This window comes from Mytilus californianus, unplaced genomic scaffold (assembly GCF_021869535.1).
Source record: "Mytilus californianus isolate M0D057914Y unplaced genomic scaffold, xbMytCali1.0.p SCAF_12, whole genome shotgun sequence".
Lineage (NCBI taxonomy): Eukaryota > Metazoa > Mollusca > Bivalvia > Mytilida > Mytilidae > Mytilus > Mytilus californianus.
This window is the reverse complement of record NW_026262604.1, coordinates 40,055,347-40,076,021: the sequence shown is the minus strand read 5'-3', so window position 1 is coordinate 40,076,021 and position 20,675 is coordinate 40,055,347. Positions and strand designations below refer to the sequence as shown.

The 20,675-nt window shown below is 32.8% G+C and overlaps 1 protein-coding gene across 1 annotated transcript; it reads right to left on the bottom strand.

The window, feature by feature from the left end:
- Window positions 1-4,012: 4,012 nt before the first annotated feature.
- Window positions 4,013-16,175, bottom strand: LOC127721062 (glutathione hydrolase 1 proenzyme-like). The gene is made up of 11 exons (XM_052227745.1): window positions 16,006-16,175; window positions 14,783-14,908; window positions 13,882-13,973; window positions 13,064-13,256; window positions 12,343-12,506; window positions 11,869-12,018; window positions 10,700-10,854; window positions 10,084-10,274; window positions 8,296-8,536; window positions 5,466-5,579; window positions 4,013-4,162 (listed from the first exon to the last, which is right to left on the bottom strand). The coding sequence occupies exons 1-11, from the start codon at window positions 16,173-16,175 to the stop codon at window positions 4,013-4,015; spliced, it is 1,746 nt and encodes a 581-aa protein (XP_052083705.1).
- Between the last annotated feature and the right edge of the window lie 4,500 nt (window positions 16,176-20,675).

The following is a 20,675-nucleotide window of genomic DNA, read 5'->3' as shown; positions in this document are numbered from 1 at the left end:
CATTTTCCGAACCCACCAGAAAAAAATCTTTTAATTGAAATTGATCACTTAATTGAGAAAACACGGTCACGGAAAAAAGTCACTTAACATAATCAAATATCAAAGAAAAATTTATATTTTGATTGGCAAGAGAGCATGTTGTCAGTCTGACTAAAGCCCGCCCCCACTATCCACTTGCCCAAGTGTATAGTGGGGACTGGCTTTAGCCAGACTGGCATGTTATCGTCTAGATTTTCACCAATTATCTTCAATTAATTATATATAGTTATCAAAGGTACCAGGATTAAAATTTAATACGCCAGACGCGCGTTTCGTCTACATAAGACTCATCAGTGACGCTCAGATCAAAATAGTTATAAAGCCAAACAAGTACAAAGTTGAATAGCATTGAGGACCCTAAATTCCAAAAAGTAGTGCCAAATACCGCTAAGGTAATCTATTCCTATATATACTATTCCTTATTAGAATCAATTAGATCTTAAAAAATTTAGATTCAGATTCAAGATTCAATATTTTAATAACGTTTCATCACTTGTAATACATACATGTACGATACAATCATGATAATATATACATTACATAAAACAGCAATTTTATGAGTTAAAATACAAGATATTAAAAGTTGACGTTTTGTTTAGTTTCTTCGTCTCAATAGTGGACGTAATTGAACTTAAATGGTCAATAGTGCTTCTACTTTTACGAAAACCATTTTTCTCATCATGCAAAATATCTCTGTGGTCCATTGTTTAAAATACTACAATACAATTTATAAGCACACGGTGATACAGTAATTCCCCGATAAGACAATGGATCCTTGGGATCCGATGCAGAACGAATCCGGGTCCGTTTGCCCAAAATCACGTTCGCTCCCGTTCACGTTCGCCACCTTTCCCGTTCGCACCCTGGGTTCAGTATTTGAATAAAAATAGGGTGCGAACGAACCTAGGGGGCGAAAGTGTGGGGTGCGAACGTGTATTGGGAGCGAACGGACCCGATCCGATTTAGAAAACTTTGGGATAGGTGTGATTATCCCTTCACACCACACAGATGGAATTTTACCAAATTTAAAACATATATTAAATAATTTGTGTAAAACATGTAATAATAAATTATTTTTAAACAATTCTAAAGGTATCAACTCGATCCTTGATGCGTTGTCATTTTTAGCTTTGCGGTAATATCTTTAAAACTTCATCAATATTAATTTCAGAATCTAAATCAACATCCAAAATATTACTATAAGGTAATCGATCAATTGAGATAACTGTTACAACGCATTAGATGACCATGTTACTTTTTCCAGCGAAATTATATCATATAAATAAGAAGATGTGGTATGAGTGCCAACGAGACAACTCTCCATCCAAGTCACAATGTATATAAAGTTAACAATTATAGGTCAAAGTACGGCCGTCATCATGAAGCCTTGGCCCACACCGAACAACAAGCTATAAATGGCCCCAAAATGACTAGTGTAAAAATAATTCAAACAGAAAAACCAACGGTCTAATCTATATTAAACACGAGAAACACCTATGAACCACACCAACAAAAGACAACCACTGAACAACAGGCTCCTGACTTATGACAGGTGCATAAAAAATGCAGTGGTTATATCTTTAAAACTTCATCAATATTAATTTCAGAATCTAAATCAACATACAAAATATTACTATAAGGTAATCGATCAATTGAGATAACTGTTACAACGCATTAGATGACCATGTTACTTTTTCCAGCGAAATTATATCATATAAATAAGAAGATGTGGTATGAGTGCCAACGAGACAACTCTCCATCCAAGTCACAATGTATATAAAGTTAACAATTATAGGTCAAAGTACGGCCGTCATCATGAAGCCTTGGCCCACACCGAACAACAAGCTATAAATGGCCCCAAAATGACTAGTGTAAAAATAATTCAAACAGAAAAACCAACGGTCTAATCTATATTAAACACGAGAAACACCTATGAACCACACCAACAAAAGACAACCACTGAACAACAGGCTCCTGACTTATGACAGGTGCATAAAAAATGCAGTGGTTATATCTTTAAAACTTCATCAATATTAATTTCAGAATCTAAATCAACATACAAAATATTACTATAAGGTAATCGATCAATTGAGATAACTGTTACAACGCATTAGATGACCATGTTACTTTTTCCAGCGAAATTATATCATATAAATAAGAAGATGTGGTATGAGTGCCAACGAGACAACTCTCCATCCAAGTCACAATGTATAAAAAGTTAACAATTATAGGTCAAAGTACGGCCGTCATCATGGAGCCTTGGCCCACACCGAACAACAAGCTATAAATGGCCCCAAAATGACTAGTGTAAAAATAATTCAAACAGGAAAACCAACGGTCTAATCTATATAAAACACGAGAAACACCTATGAACCACACCAACAAAAGACAACCACTGAACAACAGGCTCCTGACTTATGACAGGTGCATAAAAAATGCAGTGGTTTAAACGTTTTAACAGGCGCCAACCTTCACCCTAACCTGAGACAGTAGTGTAACATTACAACATAAAGACACACTTTAAAATATCAATTGAAATGGCTTAACTCGATCAAAAAGACATTTAAAAAAAGACAAGTAAACATACATTAAACGAATAATACAATATTAAAACGTAGTTGCCTATATAACATAGACGTTACAGGTAGTAAAAAAAAGATGAAGGAAGAGTGTCAATACGACAACTCTTACCTGTGACAAAATGGCGTTAAATAAAACAACGTAAACAGGTGAATTTAAATATAATAATTTTGTTGTTAGATATACGGAAGTAAACATTTTTTACAAAATTAATAAATTTGTTGTTCAGAGTACGAGTACAGAATTTTAAATTTATCGTCATACTAAATACTTGGTACATATTGAAAATAGTAAGACGAGATACAACACAAAATAAGTAAACATTGAACTACAGAAATGCATTACAAATTGTGTCAACAGGTCAGATTAACACGAAAGTACGAATTGAGAGTATTCGCAGTTTCTGAAAGCTAGTTAAAAGCCAAAAACAATTAACAATAAAAAATCATGCATCAGAGACTAAAATCAATTAAAACACATCCCAGGGATTTAGTGTTTTAACGCCATAGACAGTCAAAGAAGACATGACTTGCGTAATGCCTAAATGAAGTATCGACAGGCAGAAGGATCGTTAGGATTTAACCTTATTGTAAATATGTATCATGTTATATACAGATAAAGCAATCTTCAAATAGAAAATTGTGGATGTGTATTTATACATCCCAAAAACCATTCGAAAATAATACAAATTTAGTTATGTTTTAATTTTTTGATGACAAAATCGATGTCAGTGCCAATGTAAACAATATTCAAAGATCTTATCACAACATTAATAAGATAACCTTTACTAATAAGTTTGTTAAAAGAGTCGATGAGTTTACACGGATCACATAGTGATTTCCGCGCTTTTAATACAATAAACTCATCATAGATACCAGGACTAAAATTTTACACTTACGCCAGACGTGCGTTTCGTCTACAAAAGACTCATCAGTGACGCTCGAATTAAAAAATATTTACAATATTACCGTAAAATTTAGCATGTGAAATACCGTTTTTAATATATCTTTTTTTTTGGTATCAGAGACAATACTATCATGCACAAATAATTTAACACCCATTTTTCGGAAAATAAATATAAATGCAAGGTTGAAACATGTCAAAATTAAAGTTTGTTGCATTTATAAATTATTCTTTTCTAATATATATGCTTGTTTCCGGTTCCTGTTAATTATTCGGTTGTGTTAATATGTTCATACTTAATTGTGTAAATTATTTAACTTGAATTAAATTGATTAAATATATTAACAATAATAAATTTACACAACTTAAGTTGTTTATTATGATACATAGTGAAATTATAGGCACTGTAGTAGAACATTCTGTGTATCTCAACATATTCACCAGACTGGTCATATACAAAATTTTAAAAGTTTAAGAATCTCTTCTTTATCTAAAATCCATCGGGCAAACCCTCCTTGCGGAAGTCCGAATTAGCAGTAACACAGCTTTCCTGTCGTTGAAGTACCCCTTGTACTACAGACCCTGCACTGTCTTGAACTGTTATATTATGGCCACGTAAAACTAATCCATCGAGAATAAACTAAAATACAAGAAGATTGTTATAGTATCCATTTTGTCATGTCACATGCGTTATCAGGGAAGGAGAAGTGCATTTAGTGGGTGAAATACGGCAAGGGCCGACAGGGTCAATTGGAAAATAATACTATATCTTCATGTTCCCCTATACATGCATTATACTATTACACTCATCAGCCACCCACTCACCAGTGATTACTAAGAAACAAACGTCTCCGGTAATGGTAGTGTTAGGTGCTCACAAACATAGTCATCCCTGTTCTTATTAGTGGTTCTCGTAGGTTTGTTGTCTGTCATGTCTGTTTTGCGTTGATTGTTTTGTCATAAATCAGGCCGTTGGTTTTCTCGTTTAAATTGTTTAACATTTTGTCATTTTAGAGCCTTTTATAGCTGACTGCATTAGCGCATTTTTGCGCCTGTCCCAAGTCACGAGCCTCTGGCCTTTGTTAGTCTTGTATCATTTTTAATTTTAGTTTCTTGTGTATAATTTGGAGTTTAGTATGACGTCCATTATCACTGAACTAGTATACATATTTGTTTAGGGCCAGCTGAAGGACGCCTCCGGGTGCGGGAGTTTCTCGCTGCATTGAAGACCCATTGGTGGCCTTCGGCTGTTGTCTGCTCTATATCGGGTTGTTGTCTCTTTGACACATTCCCCATTTCCATTCTCAATTTTATGTATACGTTTTGGTTTTGGTCAATGTTGTAGGCCGTACAGTGACATGTACTTGCCTTCATCCACGTCATTTCGTCTCTGGTTGATAGTTGTCCCATTTGACAATCATACCACATATCATTATTTTTATACTGTTACTAGTGTTAGAAATATTATTAGTTACATTGATACCCAATTTAATTTTATGGTCCAGTATTTCTCTCATGGCAATTTGTACTAAATTAAAATGTTGCTACAAAGTTGTCATATTCAAGTCCATGTACAATGAAGTATTTCAGCTTTTCAGTAAAGGTGAGTGGATTGTCAGGATTGTTAAACAAATAAAATTAACCACATTAAAATATTCTTTTGTACGCTTTTGAATGTCCATAGCCAGGATATCTTTGATGTTTATTCGGGGAACATGAATCTCTTAGCTATGGTGTTGTTTATCAATCGTCTAATGTCGATTTCAAATAACTCCTCTGAATATCTTCTTTTTTTAGTACTCTCTAACGTTAATAGTCAAACTTTACCAATGGGCATGAGTCGCGTTTACTAAACTGTGTTAATCTCCGTTCTACATCAATACAGCAATATAAGGAAGAAATAACTAATGGTCTAACTTCTGTAATTAATTTTCTATACTTACTTCTGGAAATCCTCTTTCAACAGCAATATTTGGAGGAAGTAACTGATGATGTAATCTTCTGTGGTCAATGGCTTCCTTTATACTAAATCCTAACCATTGTGTTAAAACTGTAACCTGCAAATTATCATTTTGTATTTATATTACATTACATTTTTTTCTTTCTCTGTGTCTGTGAAAATTTATTTGTGTGAAGGAAAGGCGAAAGATACCAAAGGAACATCGAAATTAGTGAAAAAGGACGTCACACTAAACTCCGAAACATAAAAATGAATTAAAATTAGAAAACATACAAGACTAACAAAGGCCAGAGGCTTCTGACTTGGGACAGGCGCGAAAATGCGGCTGTGTTAAATAAGTTTTGTGAGATCTCAAACCTCCCCCTATACCTCTAGCCAATGTAGAATAAACAAACACACAGCAATACGCACAGTAAAACTCAGCTTAAAAGAAGTCCGAGTCCGGTGTCAGAATAGGTAACAGAAGAAACTAAGCAAAATGACAATGATACATAAATTAACAATGGACTACTAGCAGTTACTGACATGCCAGCTTCAGACCTCAATTAAACTGATTAAAAGATTATGTCTTCATCATATGAAAATCAATCTGATGTTTGTATAAAAGGTGACGCTTACGCCGTTGCCCCTTCAACGTACCTCATTTAACTCTTCCAGTATTAATTTCACACACGTTTGGTTCATACCAGGAACATCAATGTACCATTTTTAATGTTTTAAACAAAATAACACTAAATACCATAGCATTTTAAAATACTAACATAACTAGATTGTTCCATTGTTCTCTGTTCTCACAGTAAGACTGAATCATCTACTTTGCCTCTGAAAGAATTTATGTATGCACTACACGTGTTTGCTGGTATAATATTCTTCAGATAATGATGAGAACAAATGTTTTCAAAACCAAAACTATATAACCATTGAAAACCAAAGGTTCGAAAAAGAGCTGCCAAAACTTTCTTTAATCAGTTTTGACAGACAGTTGCAGCCTAAATTTTATAACATGCGTGGTACTCGGGGGGAATAGATGGTTCGGAACTGTTACTGATTGGTAAAACATTTCATGCCTTGAGAAGTGAACTCTCTCTCTCTACAGAACAACTTCGGTCAATTACAGAAAATAAAAGTTTGATCAATAATACTGTGGAAACGAGTTGCAAGATGTATGACATATGTCCTGATTTGTTATATCAGAAGTTTAACTGTAGTGCTATTTCTAAACTCAGTATATGATAATAGTAACATGTATTGCGAACCTGTATGTCTGAGAAGGGATCAATTTTGCATTATCTGGGATATTTTATAATTTCCTTAATTTCAGTGCTTTCATTTTTAAACTGCTTTTTCCAACTCATGAAAGAGTATTACAGTAGTTCATCTACAGTGACCACTAGTCTCTAAACTCTGGGTTCGAACCCCACTAGTTTCGAGATGTATCTTACTTCGACCTTAATTGACAATGAATGCTTGTTTTACTGCCGAAGGTTGATAGGTCTCTATCATATGGTTACTCCGTCTTCTTTCACCAACAATAAACTGGCCGCCATGATATGTACTCAAATTCGCTAAAATGGCGTTCCGACAAAGGGGGTCTCATAAGGAGGGGGTCTGATCCCGGATCCAGCTTATTGTCTTGTCAGATTCCCGTATCCCGCTTAACATTGTAATAATATCGCTTGTAATTTCACGTGTCCCGACAGACTTCGTTTCCCGTAAAATGATTTGACTTTTCACGTGTCGCGCTTACAAAAAATCGGCAAATCCAGCATCATGCTTAGACCCCAATGAGGCCCACAACAAAGAACATCATTTTTTGCACAATTATATGTTTATGTTATATACATTCGTCATATTGATTGTATAAATTCAGAATAACATTTGTCATATTGATTGTATAAATTCAGAATAACATTTGTCATATTGAGTGTATAAATTCAGAATAACATTTGTCATATTGATTGTATAAATTCAGAGTAACATTTGTCATATTGATTGTATAAATTCAGAATAACATTTGTCATATTGAGTGTATAAATTCAGAATAACATTTGTCATATTGATTGTATAAATATTGTTATATTGATTGTATAAATTCAGAATAACATTTGTCATATTGATTGTATAAATTCGGAATAACATTTGTCATATTGATTGTATAAATTCCGAATAATATTTGTCATATTGATTGTATAAATTCCGAATAATATTTGTCATATTGATTGCATAAATTCAGAATAACATTTGTCATATTGATTGTATAAATTCAGAATAACATTTGTCATATTGATTGTATAAATTCAGAGTAACATTTGTCATATTGATTGTATAAATTCAGAGTAACATTTGTCATTTTGATTGTATAAATTCAGAATAACATTTGTCATATTGATTGTATAAATTCAGAGTAACATTTGTCATATTGATTGTATAAATTCAGAGAAACATTTGCCATATTGATTGTATAAATTTAGAATAACATTTGTCATATTGATTGTATAAATTCAAAATAACATTTGTCGTATTGATTGTATGGCAAAACAAGGTGAAATGTGTTCCAGGTGAAATGTGTTGAAGGTGAAAGGTGTTTCAGGTAGAAGGTTTTCCAGTTGAAAGGTATTCCAGATGAAAGATGTTCCAGGCAAAAGGTATTCCAGGTGAAAGATGTTCCAGGCGAAAGGTTTTTCAGGTGAAAAGAGCAGGTAAAACATCTGGCAAATGACTAACTAGCTTATTTAGACCTCAGAAAAAAATATATGCACAGCAACTATTGTTTTAAATCCGTCAGTGATATTATTAAACGCAGTGTAACTCACCAGTACTGAGGATGTAATTATCTTTGTACCACCCGAGGCTCCAACAATTAGATTGACCACGCCGTCAGGACCAACTACAATACTAGGAGACATTGAGGAAAGTGGCCGTTTCCCAGGTTTTATAAAATTTGCTGGAGATGCAGGAAGCCCAAAAGAGTTAACCGTGTTTGGTGTAGAGAAATCGTCCATCTCGTTGTTAAATATTATACCAGTTCGACTTCCAACAACTTTAGATCCGAAACTGAAATATATATATATATATAAATATAGGGGGGAAAAATAAGGCTGAAAATGCACCAAATATTTATATTCAATATGAATACATAGAGAACATTTTTGAACAATTTGTTGTTGTAATAGACAAAATGTGAATATTCATATTGAATATAAATATTTGGTGCATTTTCAGCCTTTTTTTCCTATTTTATGCACAGCGTGGACAAAATTTAAAACTTTTTAATATATATATATATATATTAATCAATAAAAGAAATTTGTAATGGTGCTTCATATTATGCTTTATACTTAAATCTTAATAGTTCATTGTGTTTTCTTTTAATAATATACATTGTATTTTGTAGTTCTCGTTTTAATAATGATCAAGTTTTCCCCTATGTCAATTGTTCTATAAGTCAGGTGAACCATGAATAGTGATCAAGTTTTCCACTATGTCAATTGTTCTATAAGTCAAGTGAACTATGAATAATGATCAAGTTTTCCACTATGTCAATTGTTCTATAAGTCAAGTGAACTATGAATAATGATAAAGTTTTCCCCTATGTCAATCGTTCTATAAGTCAGGTGAACCATGAATAGTGATCAAGTTTTCCACTATGTTAATTGTTCTATAAGTCAATGGAAATATGAATAATGATCAAGTGTTCCCCTATGTCAATCGTTTTATAAGTCAAGTGAACCATGAATAATGATCAAGTTTTCCACTATGTCAATCGTTCTATAAGTCAAGTGAACCATTTGTATGATTTTCATGTAGTTTATTGCTTTTTAACGGTTGACGCATTACAATAAAACCCTTTAAAGCACCGCTGACTAGAAATAGATGTTCATGGCAGCTGCCAACCTATTGGACTAAGTTGTACTTAACAACGTTTTCATTTAAATATGAAGATGAGGGATATCCGATTAGACAGCAACCCGAAACAATCGAAAAATCAATAGACATCTATAGAGGCCAACATTCGCTCTTCAACCATAGACACCGTTGTCTGTACACTATAGGTCAAGTCAAAAATCGTCACATGTATGCTACCGACACTCAACGCTTGTGTTACCCGACATCAATCACAAAACATTGAACGTTCTGGTTACCGACACTTAACGCTTATGTTACCCGACATCAATCACAAAAGATTGATTGTACTGGTTACAAACACTTAACGCTTATGTTACCCGACATCAATCACAAAAGATTGATTGTACTGGCAACCGACTCTTAACGTTTATGTAACCCGACATCACTCACAAAAGATTGATTGTACTGGTAACCGATACTTAACGTTTATTTAACCCGACATCACTCACAAAAGATTTATTGTACTGGTAACCGACACTTAACGTTTATATTATCCGATATCACTCACTGAACATTGATGGTACTGGTTACCGACACTTAACGCTTATTTCACCCGACATCAATCACAAAAGATTGATGGTACTGGTTACCGACACTTAACACCAACATCGCGTTATGTTACCCGACATCACTCACAAAAGATTGATTGTACTGGTTACCGACACTTAACGTTTATGTTATCCGACATCACTCACAAAAGATTGATGGTACTGGTTACCGATACAGCATCTCCATTAGGAGCTAGTAACGACAAGTGTGAAGTTCCTGACGAATTTAATCCATCAAAGAAAGTTGGTCCGTAGTAGTCTGTTCCGAAAGTTTGACTATCCAAAATCTGAGAACGTATCTCTTCTGCATATACCTCAGACGATAAGGTCCTTAGCAACTATAATAAAAATTACAAAGCTTTTATTTTTATATTCGTTTAGTTTATAGATACATAAATACGTAATAGGAAATAAACTGCATAAACATTTCGACATTGAATCAATAAGGTTAAATATTTACATCATAACATATCACTATAAAGCTTAGTGCAGAATGCAGATTTTGTTTGTTTTAAGAGATAAAAATGCAGTTACATAGCGTATTTTAAGTAAGTCGGAATCTTGCAGTATGCACAATTTCGCTTGTTTTTAATTTTGCATTAAACATTCCTACGTACTTCAATTCTTTTATTTGTGAGTAAGAAACAATATATAGTGTGTCTTCTAAGCATGTCTTCAGATGTTGACTGTTTTCTGTCTTATAATAATTACTTATATACTTTCATTTGATTTACAAACAAGTATATGTATGATATAAACTGACCTCGTTTAATTCTTTTCTAAAAGCCTCGTTTTCAGCATCTCCATCGCCAAGGCTAGTTCGTTTAGCAAAGCCAAACTTAAACGCTTCTATGATTCTATGCCATATTACAATTTCTTTTTGTTTACAAGAAAGACTTTTCTCGTGCAGGTTATATCCTACAATACGATGTAAAAATAAACTTTAAGATACATACTACTGAAGGTTAACCAGAGGTCGTTCCTACATCGCGTTTGAAAATACCATTACTCGGATAGAACATTCGAAGTATATAGAACTTCACATCCTCTGGTGCTCCTGGGATCACCCCCGATTTTCAAAGGGGTTCGTGTTTCTCGGTCAGTTTTCTATGCAGTGTTTGTTTATAGACCGTTGCTTGTCTTTTCGTCTTTTTGCCAAGGAGTTATCCGTTTCTCTTCGACTTATAAATTTTAATTATTCCGTTTCTTCCGCTTCATTTTTAGAACCTCTCGTGCTATCTTATTTTGGGGATACATTGTGCTAAGATACGAAATTCAGTTTTGAACATGATGTAAATGTTCAAATGTAATAGCTGGCAATTTTATTTTTCTGTATTTTTATAAGAAATATGAAATATTAAAACTTATTATTCATTTTGCCCATTATTCTCTATTCCTTATATTTCAGCACCCCATTATTCTCTATTCTTATTTTTTTCCTATTTTCTTTATTCTTTATTTTTTTAACCATTTATTATGCACCTTTTGTTCATTATTTTTCTCTTCTTTATTTTTTTTTTGCCTATTTTCTTAAGTCTTTTTAGCCATTTATTAATAAAATGCACCTTTTGTCCATTATTCTCTATTATCATTTTTTTGCCTATTTTTCTTAAGTATTTATTGTTTATTTATTCAGCCATTTATTATACATCTTCTTCTCCTTATTCTCTATTCTGTAAACTCCATCTAGACCCTCCCACGTGGCCTTTTGTTTATAGTTATAACGAATAATGCACAGAACTCTCTGTGTGCAGCATAAATTGTTAACTTCAATTGGAACAAACATATATGTTTTTATCAATTTCTTTACTTTTCTTTCAATATCAAACAATAAATGCATAAAAGCTGTTTCTGAAAGCATACTTTCCGGCTGCTCTGAAAAGACTGTAGCTTTCAAAGAGTCATCGCTTAAATTTTATGTCTACTACGAACCGTCAAGTATATTCAATATGAACTGTAAAATTGCTCCGCTTGACGGTGGTGGAGGAGAAAACACAGTTTTGTCTGTGTTTAGTCTAACTACCAACGGATCTTTTCTTAGTGCCGTGTACCCAGCAAGGTCGCTCTCAGTAATGATACCTCCTATAAAACAGAAATATAACTTAAGCTAAATGGAAATATATTTTAAAATGTATCGTAACTCACAATCGCAACTACTGGGCCATTCTCGATACGCCTACAATAACGTAAAATAAAAGATTTTACACAGACTACAGAGGGAAATGTTCCAGAATCTTACGTAAAAAAACACGTCTCGACCTCACAATGCATAAACACATATTTCTACAAAATATTTTCAGGTAGGCATTACAAATAAATGCAGGTAGGGAGGCAGGAGACAGAACTTTATGTTTGGCATAAGCAGTGACGCTAAGTTTCCATCATCGCGGGTCTTATATGACTCACCCGCATCCTGTATGTCCGCCACTATATCTTTACTCAAAATGCCATTATAGAATGCATCAACACCTTCATTAGCAATGATATCCAAAGTTCTGGCTAATTTTGGCATTTTTACAATATCCCCAGCCTCATAGAAATGCCCTGTTGCTGGGTTTGCTATTAAATCTCTGTGAAAATATAAACGATGTCAAAGAAAGTGTTTTTAAGAAGTCCAAATATCTAATAAAAATATTTGTCCTTTGAAAATTTTTTTTTTTTATTGATACCCAGAGGAGACGACCAAACATCATTGGTATCATATAATTATATTACTTCATTAATTTTACCAGATCGAATGTTGCTTCATCTACTTCGTATTTAAGCACATTTTGTTGAAGAAAAGGTAAATAGCGATACTGATTTCTAATTATCTTATAAATATTCCGTTAGAAATTAATACAAACAGTCATTAAATAAGTTGTTGGGGAATTTGATCTGTGTCTTGCGTTCCAAAGGTACATAAAGATTAACTGAGTTTTATGTTCCGCATGTAAAATTGAGCTTGATAGACCATATGTCAAATAATTGCAGACAATAAATCTTAGCAATCGAACATGCCCTGGAAACATATGGTTTACATTACAACTACGCACGCGCTCTATAATCAGATGTTTGGTATTCTTAAACGCAGTGTAAACCGCGATAACCCGATGAATATCAGATATGCTGGAAACTATCTACTCACTTTAACCCATCAAATGTTTTGATAGTTTCGATTTGACGAGACATGGCAAAGGCGACTGGGGTTCCTACCACAATACCCTCTCGACATAATTTGATTGATGGCTGAAATAAGTCTTTCCATGGTAGTTTACCGCCGATCTGATGAGCTAACCAAAGACCACGTATCTCGCCAGGAATACCAACAGCCAATCCACCTAAAATCAAGAATATTTTGTTAAAACTTTTATTTATCTTCATGCGTTGAACTGACTGAATTTTAAAATAAACTCATTTAAAATCAAAGAAATCGTTTGAAGCTAATTCTGACCCGACACTTATAATTAGATGTAACCGATAACTATCAAAGATCAACACTTAATTTTATGAAAAACAGATCAAAGATTAAAAGACAAGTAGAGAAAACTACTGACGAGACGAAGTTCTCAACAAAGAACAGTCACGTGAAACTGTGGCGGGAAAACACCAGTTGTACTCAATCGTCTAAACTCGGACGATTTCGTTCCTCCGGATTTACCGAGGATCGCCGATTTATAGTTGAACCAATTTAGTTTAAATATATTTTATTTGCAAAAGTAGCAAAAGGGATTGGACACAAGTTATAACAACATTAGTGACGTCCTGTCTATTATATCCCTCTAAGTTTCAATCAGAGGAATAATCGTTTTGGTGTTTTGTCCGACATCTGCAAAACGGGTCTACAAAGTAAATGTAAATAGTTAATTACACTTTCCAAACACGATCCAAATCAATGACTAATTCTTTTCATTAAACTCATGGTAAAGACAAATAAGTTTTCCAAGTGTTGGTAGTGATACGTACCTTCTGTTGATGATCTACCTACAAACATGGTCTCATTAGCTTCACTGGGCGCCATCTCACGAGCCATGATCGTGTATGCAGATCTACTCTCCCTGAAATCAAGATGGTGTCTGAGATAAGTAAACTCTTCTTTACATTTTCTCGTAAAAAAGTTAGTGGCAATGTTATTTTTCTATATGTTTATAAGAAATATGAAATATTAAAACTTTGTGAAATAAAGTTTTTCGAAACCTCGACGGATTGTAATTGCTAATATCATGTGATAAAGGTCAGCTATTAAGGTCAACTCAGTAACTGTACAATTTTTGTGGTAAACGGTTTTCTTGAATACAGTGTTCTATAGCAAAAATTGTCAAAAATTTTAGACGATCCATCAAAGCAGGATTTCAACTTTATTATCATTTCAACAGTTTGGCGCATAAAACTTCAACTTAATTGCTTTTTGATGCATTGTTTTAAATATTTTTTATTGGTAATTACGCAGTGATTGTATCAAATGACTGAAGACTGGCATATCCATATTATGTTCCTCATTGATAAGCCAGATATTACTCATTACCGGAAGCCGCAATTTATGGACTTCAGGACATTACAACCATAGCTACATGGGCAGCAAAATATGTCTATTCTTATAGGACACGTGCTACCATCAGCGATTCATATTGCCATATAAAATCTGTGATAATTAAAGTATAAATTTGATGACAGATTTCATTCCAAATTCATAACTACAAAACACCTTTTGAAAGTATAACTGCATCTGGAAAATTTGGGATGATGACACTTTTCCTATTTTATAAAAACTAATTGCTCTTTTTAGAACAAGAGAAAAGAAAAAAAAATATTTCTTACTTCTATGCAAATCATATGTGAGAAGTCTACATCTAATACAAATACCTACTTGTTATAGACAGTCATGAAGAAGCCACCACCTATTCCACAACTGTGGAAGTTAGAAATACACTGGCATAGTAGAGTGGCAATGGCTGCATCTACAGCTGACCCATGACGTCGTCTCATGATGTGGCTTCAATACAATAAAACTTTCGTTTGTTCGTCTTGTTCATGTGTTAGCTTTTCCATATACATTATCAATAAACCCATCATAGATACCAAGATTAAAATTATTTACGCCAGACGCGTGTTTCGTCTCATCAGTGACGCTCGAATAAAAAATAATAATAAAGGCCAAATTAAGTACGAAGTTGAAGAGCATTGAGGACCCAAAAAAATTCCGAAACGTTTTGCCAAATACAGCTAAGGTAATCTATTCCTGGAGAAGACAATTATTATTTTTTTATAGGTATTTGTATTTGAGTATTTTTTCGAGTTATAAATCAATCCTGACTCGTATGAGTAAAAGAAGATGTGATAACTTTCCACCTGCAACTTGATGACGAGAATGCAAGCAACTATAGGTCACCGTGCGGTCGTCAACAATGAGTAAAACCAATACCTTACAGTAATCTATAAATTGCCCCAAACCCACTTTTCCAATATGCTAGTTTAAATTATATGTGGGACCATGCCAGGAAATCACCAACAGTTCAAATGATGACCATTCGTGTTGTTCAATCGGCATTTTTTAGTGTTGTTCGTAATTTTTTGTATTACTAGTATTCTATTAATGATTGTATAGTCTGTCCTTCTTCTACTCATCAAATCAAAAAGACTGTCTTTTTAACTAGTCTTATAGGTCAAACGAAAAAAGTTCGTGTAAATGTGAACTTATACATTTAGATGTGTGTTGCTGTAAAATAGTTTAAATGTTATGACAATCATGAATAGTGCCACAAACGGAGAAAACAAAAACTGCTACACTTCCGGAATTTGCCCCGATCTTAAAAGGGGTTTCTGTGGCTCAATGATAAGTTTTCTGTTCGACATTTCGCGTTAATTTCTTTATCTTCCTGCTCCTCATATCGCCAAACTGTTCTTCTTTTTTTTCTCTGACAGATATTTAACTTTTTACACATGTGATCTTGAGGTAAAATAGCAGGTTTATCATATGACTTCCTTTGTTTATTTGAATACACTCAAATGTAAATATATAATCTTACGTTCCGATCAAATGTTAATACATATAATCTTACGTTCCGATCAAATGTAAATATATAATCTTACGTTCCGATCCTTGCACATGGAGAGCCAGCATCAGATGCCACTGCAGCGAATCTATAATGTCCTTCAATGGAATCGGACACAAACTGAGATTCTGTTTCTGTTTTACCGGAAACTGTTTTGTGACGTCTATTGTTTTTGTATTTTCTTTGTAGAATGCCAAATCCTATCATCAGAACAAAACAATTTGATAAAAGTAATCGTCAAAAAGACAGCAAAGTAACAATATAGATTTGCCAAAATAGGTAGAGACAATGTTTGTATCAAAATTTTCATGATAAGTTTGAGAATATCAGGAAAAAGTGGAACTTTAAATCTACAAATGACATGCAATTCCAAGGTGAAAGAGCGACAACTAATATTCATACAAAACAATATGGAATTAAATGCTGTTTTTTTTAATTTTTTATTTATACGAAATGAAAGCAAGTGATCTTCACATTTTGCATGAAGGGCGGAATAAATAAAAAAAAATAACATTTTTCCTAAAGCATAACCGTTTGCACGAAGGTAGTTCAAATCTTAGTTTTACTGCTATCTTGCGTATTGTAAATTGTTTTTGATTGTACATTTGTATCGATGAAATGTATAAGCTGTATGAGAATCAAGATGTAGATTATGTTACAACCTTTCGACAGTCCTAAACAAAATCTTTTAAACTTAACTATTTTCAAAGTATATTGGGACTATTTGCTCATGCGCATGAAATAACAATTGACCTGCAAACAACTCGGACTTTTTATAAAAAAAAAGAAACTCGGTTCGTCTTTGGAGACTTTAGAGACAACTTGGGCCGTCCTACAGATAATGGCTAATGTATTATTGTTTGGTCAATTTAAAATTTTTATTTAAGAAAACTGGAACCACTTATGAGGACAATTAGGACTATCAATACAGACAACTCAGTACATATGGTTCCGTAATATAAGCTATAAAAGGCCCGGCATGAAAAAATGATAAATTATTCAAAAGAGAAAACCACGGCCTGGTTCATGCTAAAACAATAGACCCAAACCAACATTGATTACAGGAATCAACAATTACCACTTAACTGTAGGCTACTGACTCAGGACAGGCACCTACCGAATGTAGCGGGGGTTAAAATGTTTCGGAGAAAAATGAACCTTCCATAACCTGGGACTACTGATCTAACAATACTCGCTGTTACTAAAGGAAGTTCAAAATGTTCATTACAATATTAAATAACAAATAGATCACGTTTTCCTAGACTTAAACAAATTAAGTGTAATGTTAAACAAGTGTATAAACGCTGTTATAACAAAACATGCGCAAATATTGTACAAATCATTTGGAAAGGGTAGGACTCAACTGATCGACTCGAAGCACAAACAATTGTTTTGAAAAAGACAAAAGACACAAAGTACCGATTAAAGAGTACTCGCAGTTACTGAAACCAGTCCAAAGCCAACTACAATTTATAACAAATAAATCATGTTTTCCAAGACTGAAATATCAATCAGTACACATCCAACGAGTTTATTGTTAATACGTTATACAAAGTCTGACAAAAGCATGTTTTTGAATAATGTGCCAGAGTCATAATGTATGTTACCTAGGTAAAGATGCAAAAATATAAGTATCGACAAAAAGACGGTTCATAGGTGTTCATAACTGTATAGCAGTACATAGTTAGTTATGCTTTTATTAATTAAACACAAAATCAATGTTAGTAAGTATACTTCCTGATTCTCAATTAACAAAGAGTTGCTCATTTATAATTTTACATAAAGAAGTTCCTTTCTTACTTTACATTGAGTAATCCTATTTTACATGGAATGGTTCCTTTCTTATTTTACATAGAGCAGTTCCTTTCTTATTTTGATAGAGTAAATGTAGTTCCTTTCTTATTTTACATAGAGTAGTTCCTTTCTTATTTTACACAGAGTAGTTCCTTTCTTATTTTACATAGAGTAGTTCCTTTCTTATTTTACACAGAGTAGTTCCTTTTATTATTTTACATAGAGTAGTTCCTTTCTTATTTTACACAGAGTAGTTCCTTTCTTATTTTACACAGAGTAGTTCCTTTCTTATTTTACACAGAGTAGTTCCTTTCTTATTTTACACAGAGTAGTTCCTTTCTTATTTTACATAGAGTAGTTCCTTTCTTATTTTACACAGAGTAGTTCCTTTCTTATTTTACACAGAGTAGTTCCTTTCTTATTTTACATAGAGTAGTTCCTTTCTTATTTTACACAGAGTAGTTCCTTTCTTATTTTACACAGAGTAGTTCCTTTCTTATTTTACATAGAGTAGTTCCTTTCTTATTTTACACAGAGTAGTTCCTTTCTTATTTTACACAGAGTAGTTCCTTTCTTATTTTACACAGAGTAGTTCCTTTCTTATTTTACACAGAGTAGTTCCTTTTATTATTTTACACAGAGTAGTTCCTTTTATTATTTTACATAGAGTAATTTCTTTCTTATTTGAAACTAGTAGACACATATTTTACTCAATTATATGACACAAAATTTACTCTTTCCTCTCAACTTTTCAATTAGATTGAAATACAGATCATGTGTCCTCCTTCTCTAACAAGGTACTACAGCTTTAGTGTAGAAAAAATACCTGTTTCTAATTCAGGACAATGTTGCAGGTACTACTATGTCCTTATTTGCTCTTGTAATTATGTTAACTACTCAGTTTAAGTAGGAGAAGTTATCAAATCCTTGTTTGCACTTGTAATTGTTTCAGTATCATAGCGTTAAAAATATATTATTAATTCAGGAGTCCTGGACAATGTTCCAAATGTTAAAATGAACTTTTTGCGCTCTTGTAATTATGTTAACTACTCAGTATCATAGCGTGTAGAAGAAATTACCAAATCCTTATTTGCACTTGTAATTGTCTCAGTATCATAGCGTTCAAAAAATATTTTCTTATTCAGGACAATTTTGCAGATGTTACTATCAACTTATTTTTGACTTATTATATCAATTAATCAGTATCATAGCGTTTAAAATATATTTCTAGTTCGATATAATGTAGAAGAAGTTCCCGTATCCTTATTTGGGTCATTTTTTAAAAATTCCGAATTTTCAGTACACCTATGCTAAAGCTTCTTTTTTTTAAAAGGAAAATGCAGTTGTAAGTGTTTAAATGAAAGTTTGTAGGATTTATGAGTCGGAACATCAATAATAAATAAAGGCAACAGTAGTATAGCGCTGTTCAATAGTCATAAATCGATTTAACTGAAACAAATCCGGGTCACAAACCAAAACCGAGGGAAACACATCAACTATAAGAGGAAAACAACGGAACAACATAAACACTGAACTGCTACAAAAACAAACGCCAACATACATAGAAACGGACTATTTGATAACAACTGCCATATTCCTGACTTGGTACAATTTAGATCTATTTTGATAAGATTAAAAATATTTTAGTCAGATTTTTGCGTAATTTATGTGCGTACAGCGTCAGGGTAACACATTTCAAATCACTTTTTTTTCTATTTTCCGATTGCCTTGATATCTGCAAAAGGAACTATTTTAGAATGTTAATGATAACCCTAACGAAAAATCACAGCTTCTTTATTATTCTATGTAACATTTTTTTTACAAACTAAATTCAATTGGCGTACATGAAATGCATGTCTATCCCGTTACCGCTTCGTAATCAACCGTTAAATTGTTTCTCCCTATGAATAAGGAACTATTCAGTGATGGTTTAAAAGTACAAAGCATCCTAAAAATGTAACACAGTACGTTAACATCATAACAGTGTAGAAAAGAAAATTCAAGACATTTAGTGAAAATAAATATGTATACTTGTAAAAAGTGCAATTTATGGCAAGCCGTTTTACTATTTATTCTAACTTCATGATATCTAATAAACTTTATAAGATATCTCATTTAGTTTATAAGATATCTTATATAGTTTATAAGATATCTTATATAGTTTATAAGATAACTTATATAGTTTATAAGATGTCTTAAATAGTTTGTAAGATATAGTTTATAAGATATCTCATATAATTTTCTTAATAAGATATCTTATAAATTATATGAGATATCTTATAAACTATATGAGATATATTATAAACTATATAAGATATCTGATATATATATATATTAGATATCTTATATAAAAAAATTATAAATAAAGGCAACAGTAGTATACCGCTGTTCAGTAGTCATAATTCGATAAAACTAAAGCAAATCCGGGTAACAAACTAAAACCGAGGGAAACATTTCAACAATAAGAGGAAAACAACGGAACAACAAAAACACTGAACTACAAAAAAAAGCAAACGCCAACATACATAGAAACGGACTGTCTAATAACAACTGCCATATTCTCGACTTGGTACAGGACATTTTAAGAAAAAATGGTGGGTTGAACCTGGTTTTATATACTTTAGAAAATATCTTACACAGTATAAAAGATATCTTATAAAGTTTATAAGATATCTTATAAAAACTTGATTATCTAAGATATCTTATATATTATATATTATACGAGAACATCTTGAAGTTAGAATAAATAGTAAAACGGCTTGCCATAGCAATTACTTGTTGGAAACCAAAATCACAACAGAAAAACATAATCACTTCATCAAAGGGAGTAGTTATTTCACAGCAGCATTCATAAATGAAGAAATTTGTCCATCATGTTGTGTCTTCCCTGTTACTATGGTTACAGTAACAGGA

What these genes read in the sequence shown, in the direction of transcription:
- LOC127721062 (XM_052227745.1), bottom strand. Translation starts at nt 16,175, where the DNA reads ATGATAGGATTTGGCATTCTACAAAGAAAATACAAAAACAATAGACGT. An exon ending in CCATGTGCAAGGATCGGAAC is followed by an intron (nt 14,909 to 16,005) that starts GTAAGATTATAT and finishes ATTGTATTGAAG; the next exon opens with CCACATCATGAGACGACGTC. An exon ending in TTGAAAGAGGATTTCCAGAA is followed by an intron (nt 4,163 to 5,465) that starts GTAAGTATAGAA and finishes CTTGTATTTTAG; the next exon opens with TTTATTCTCGATGGATTAGT.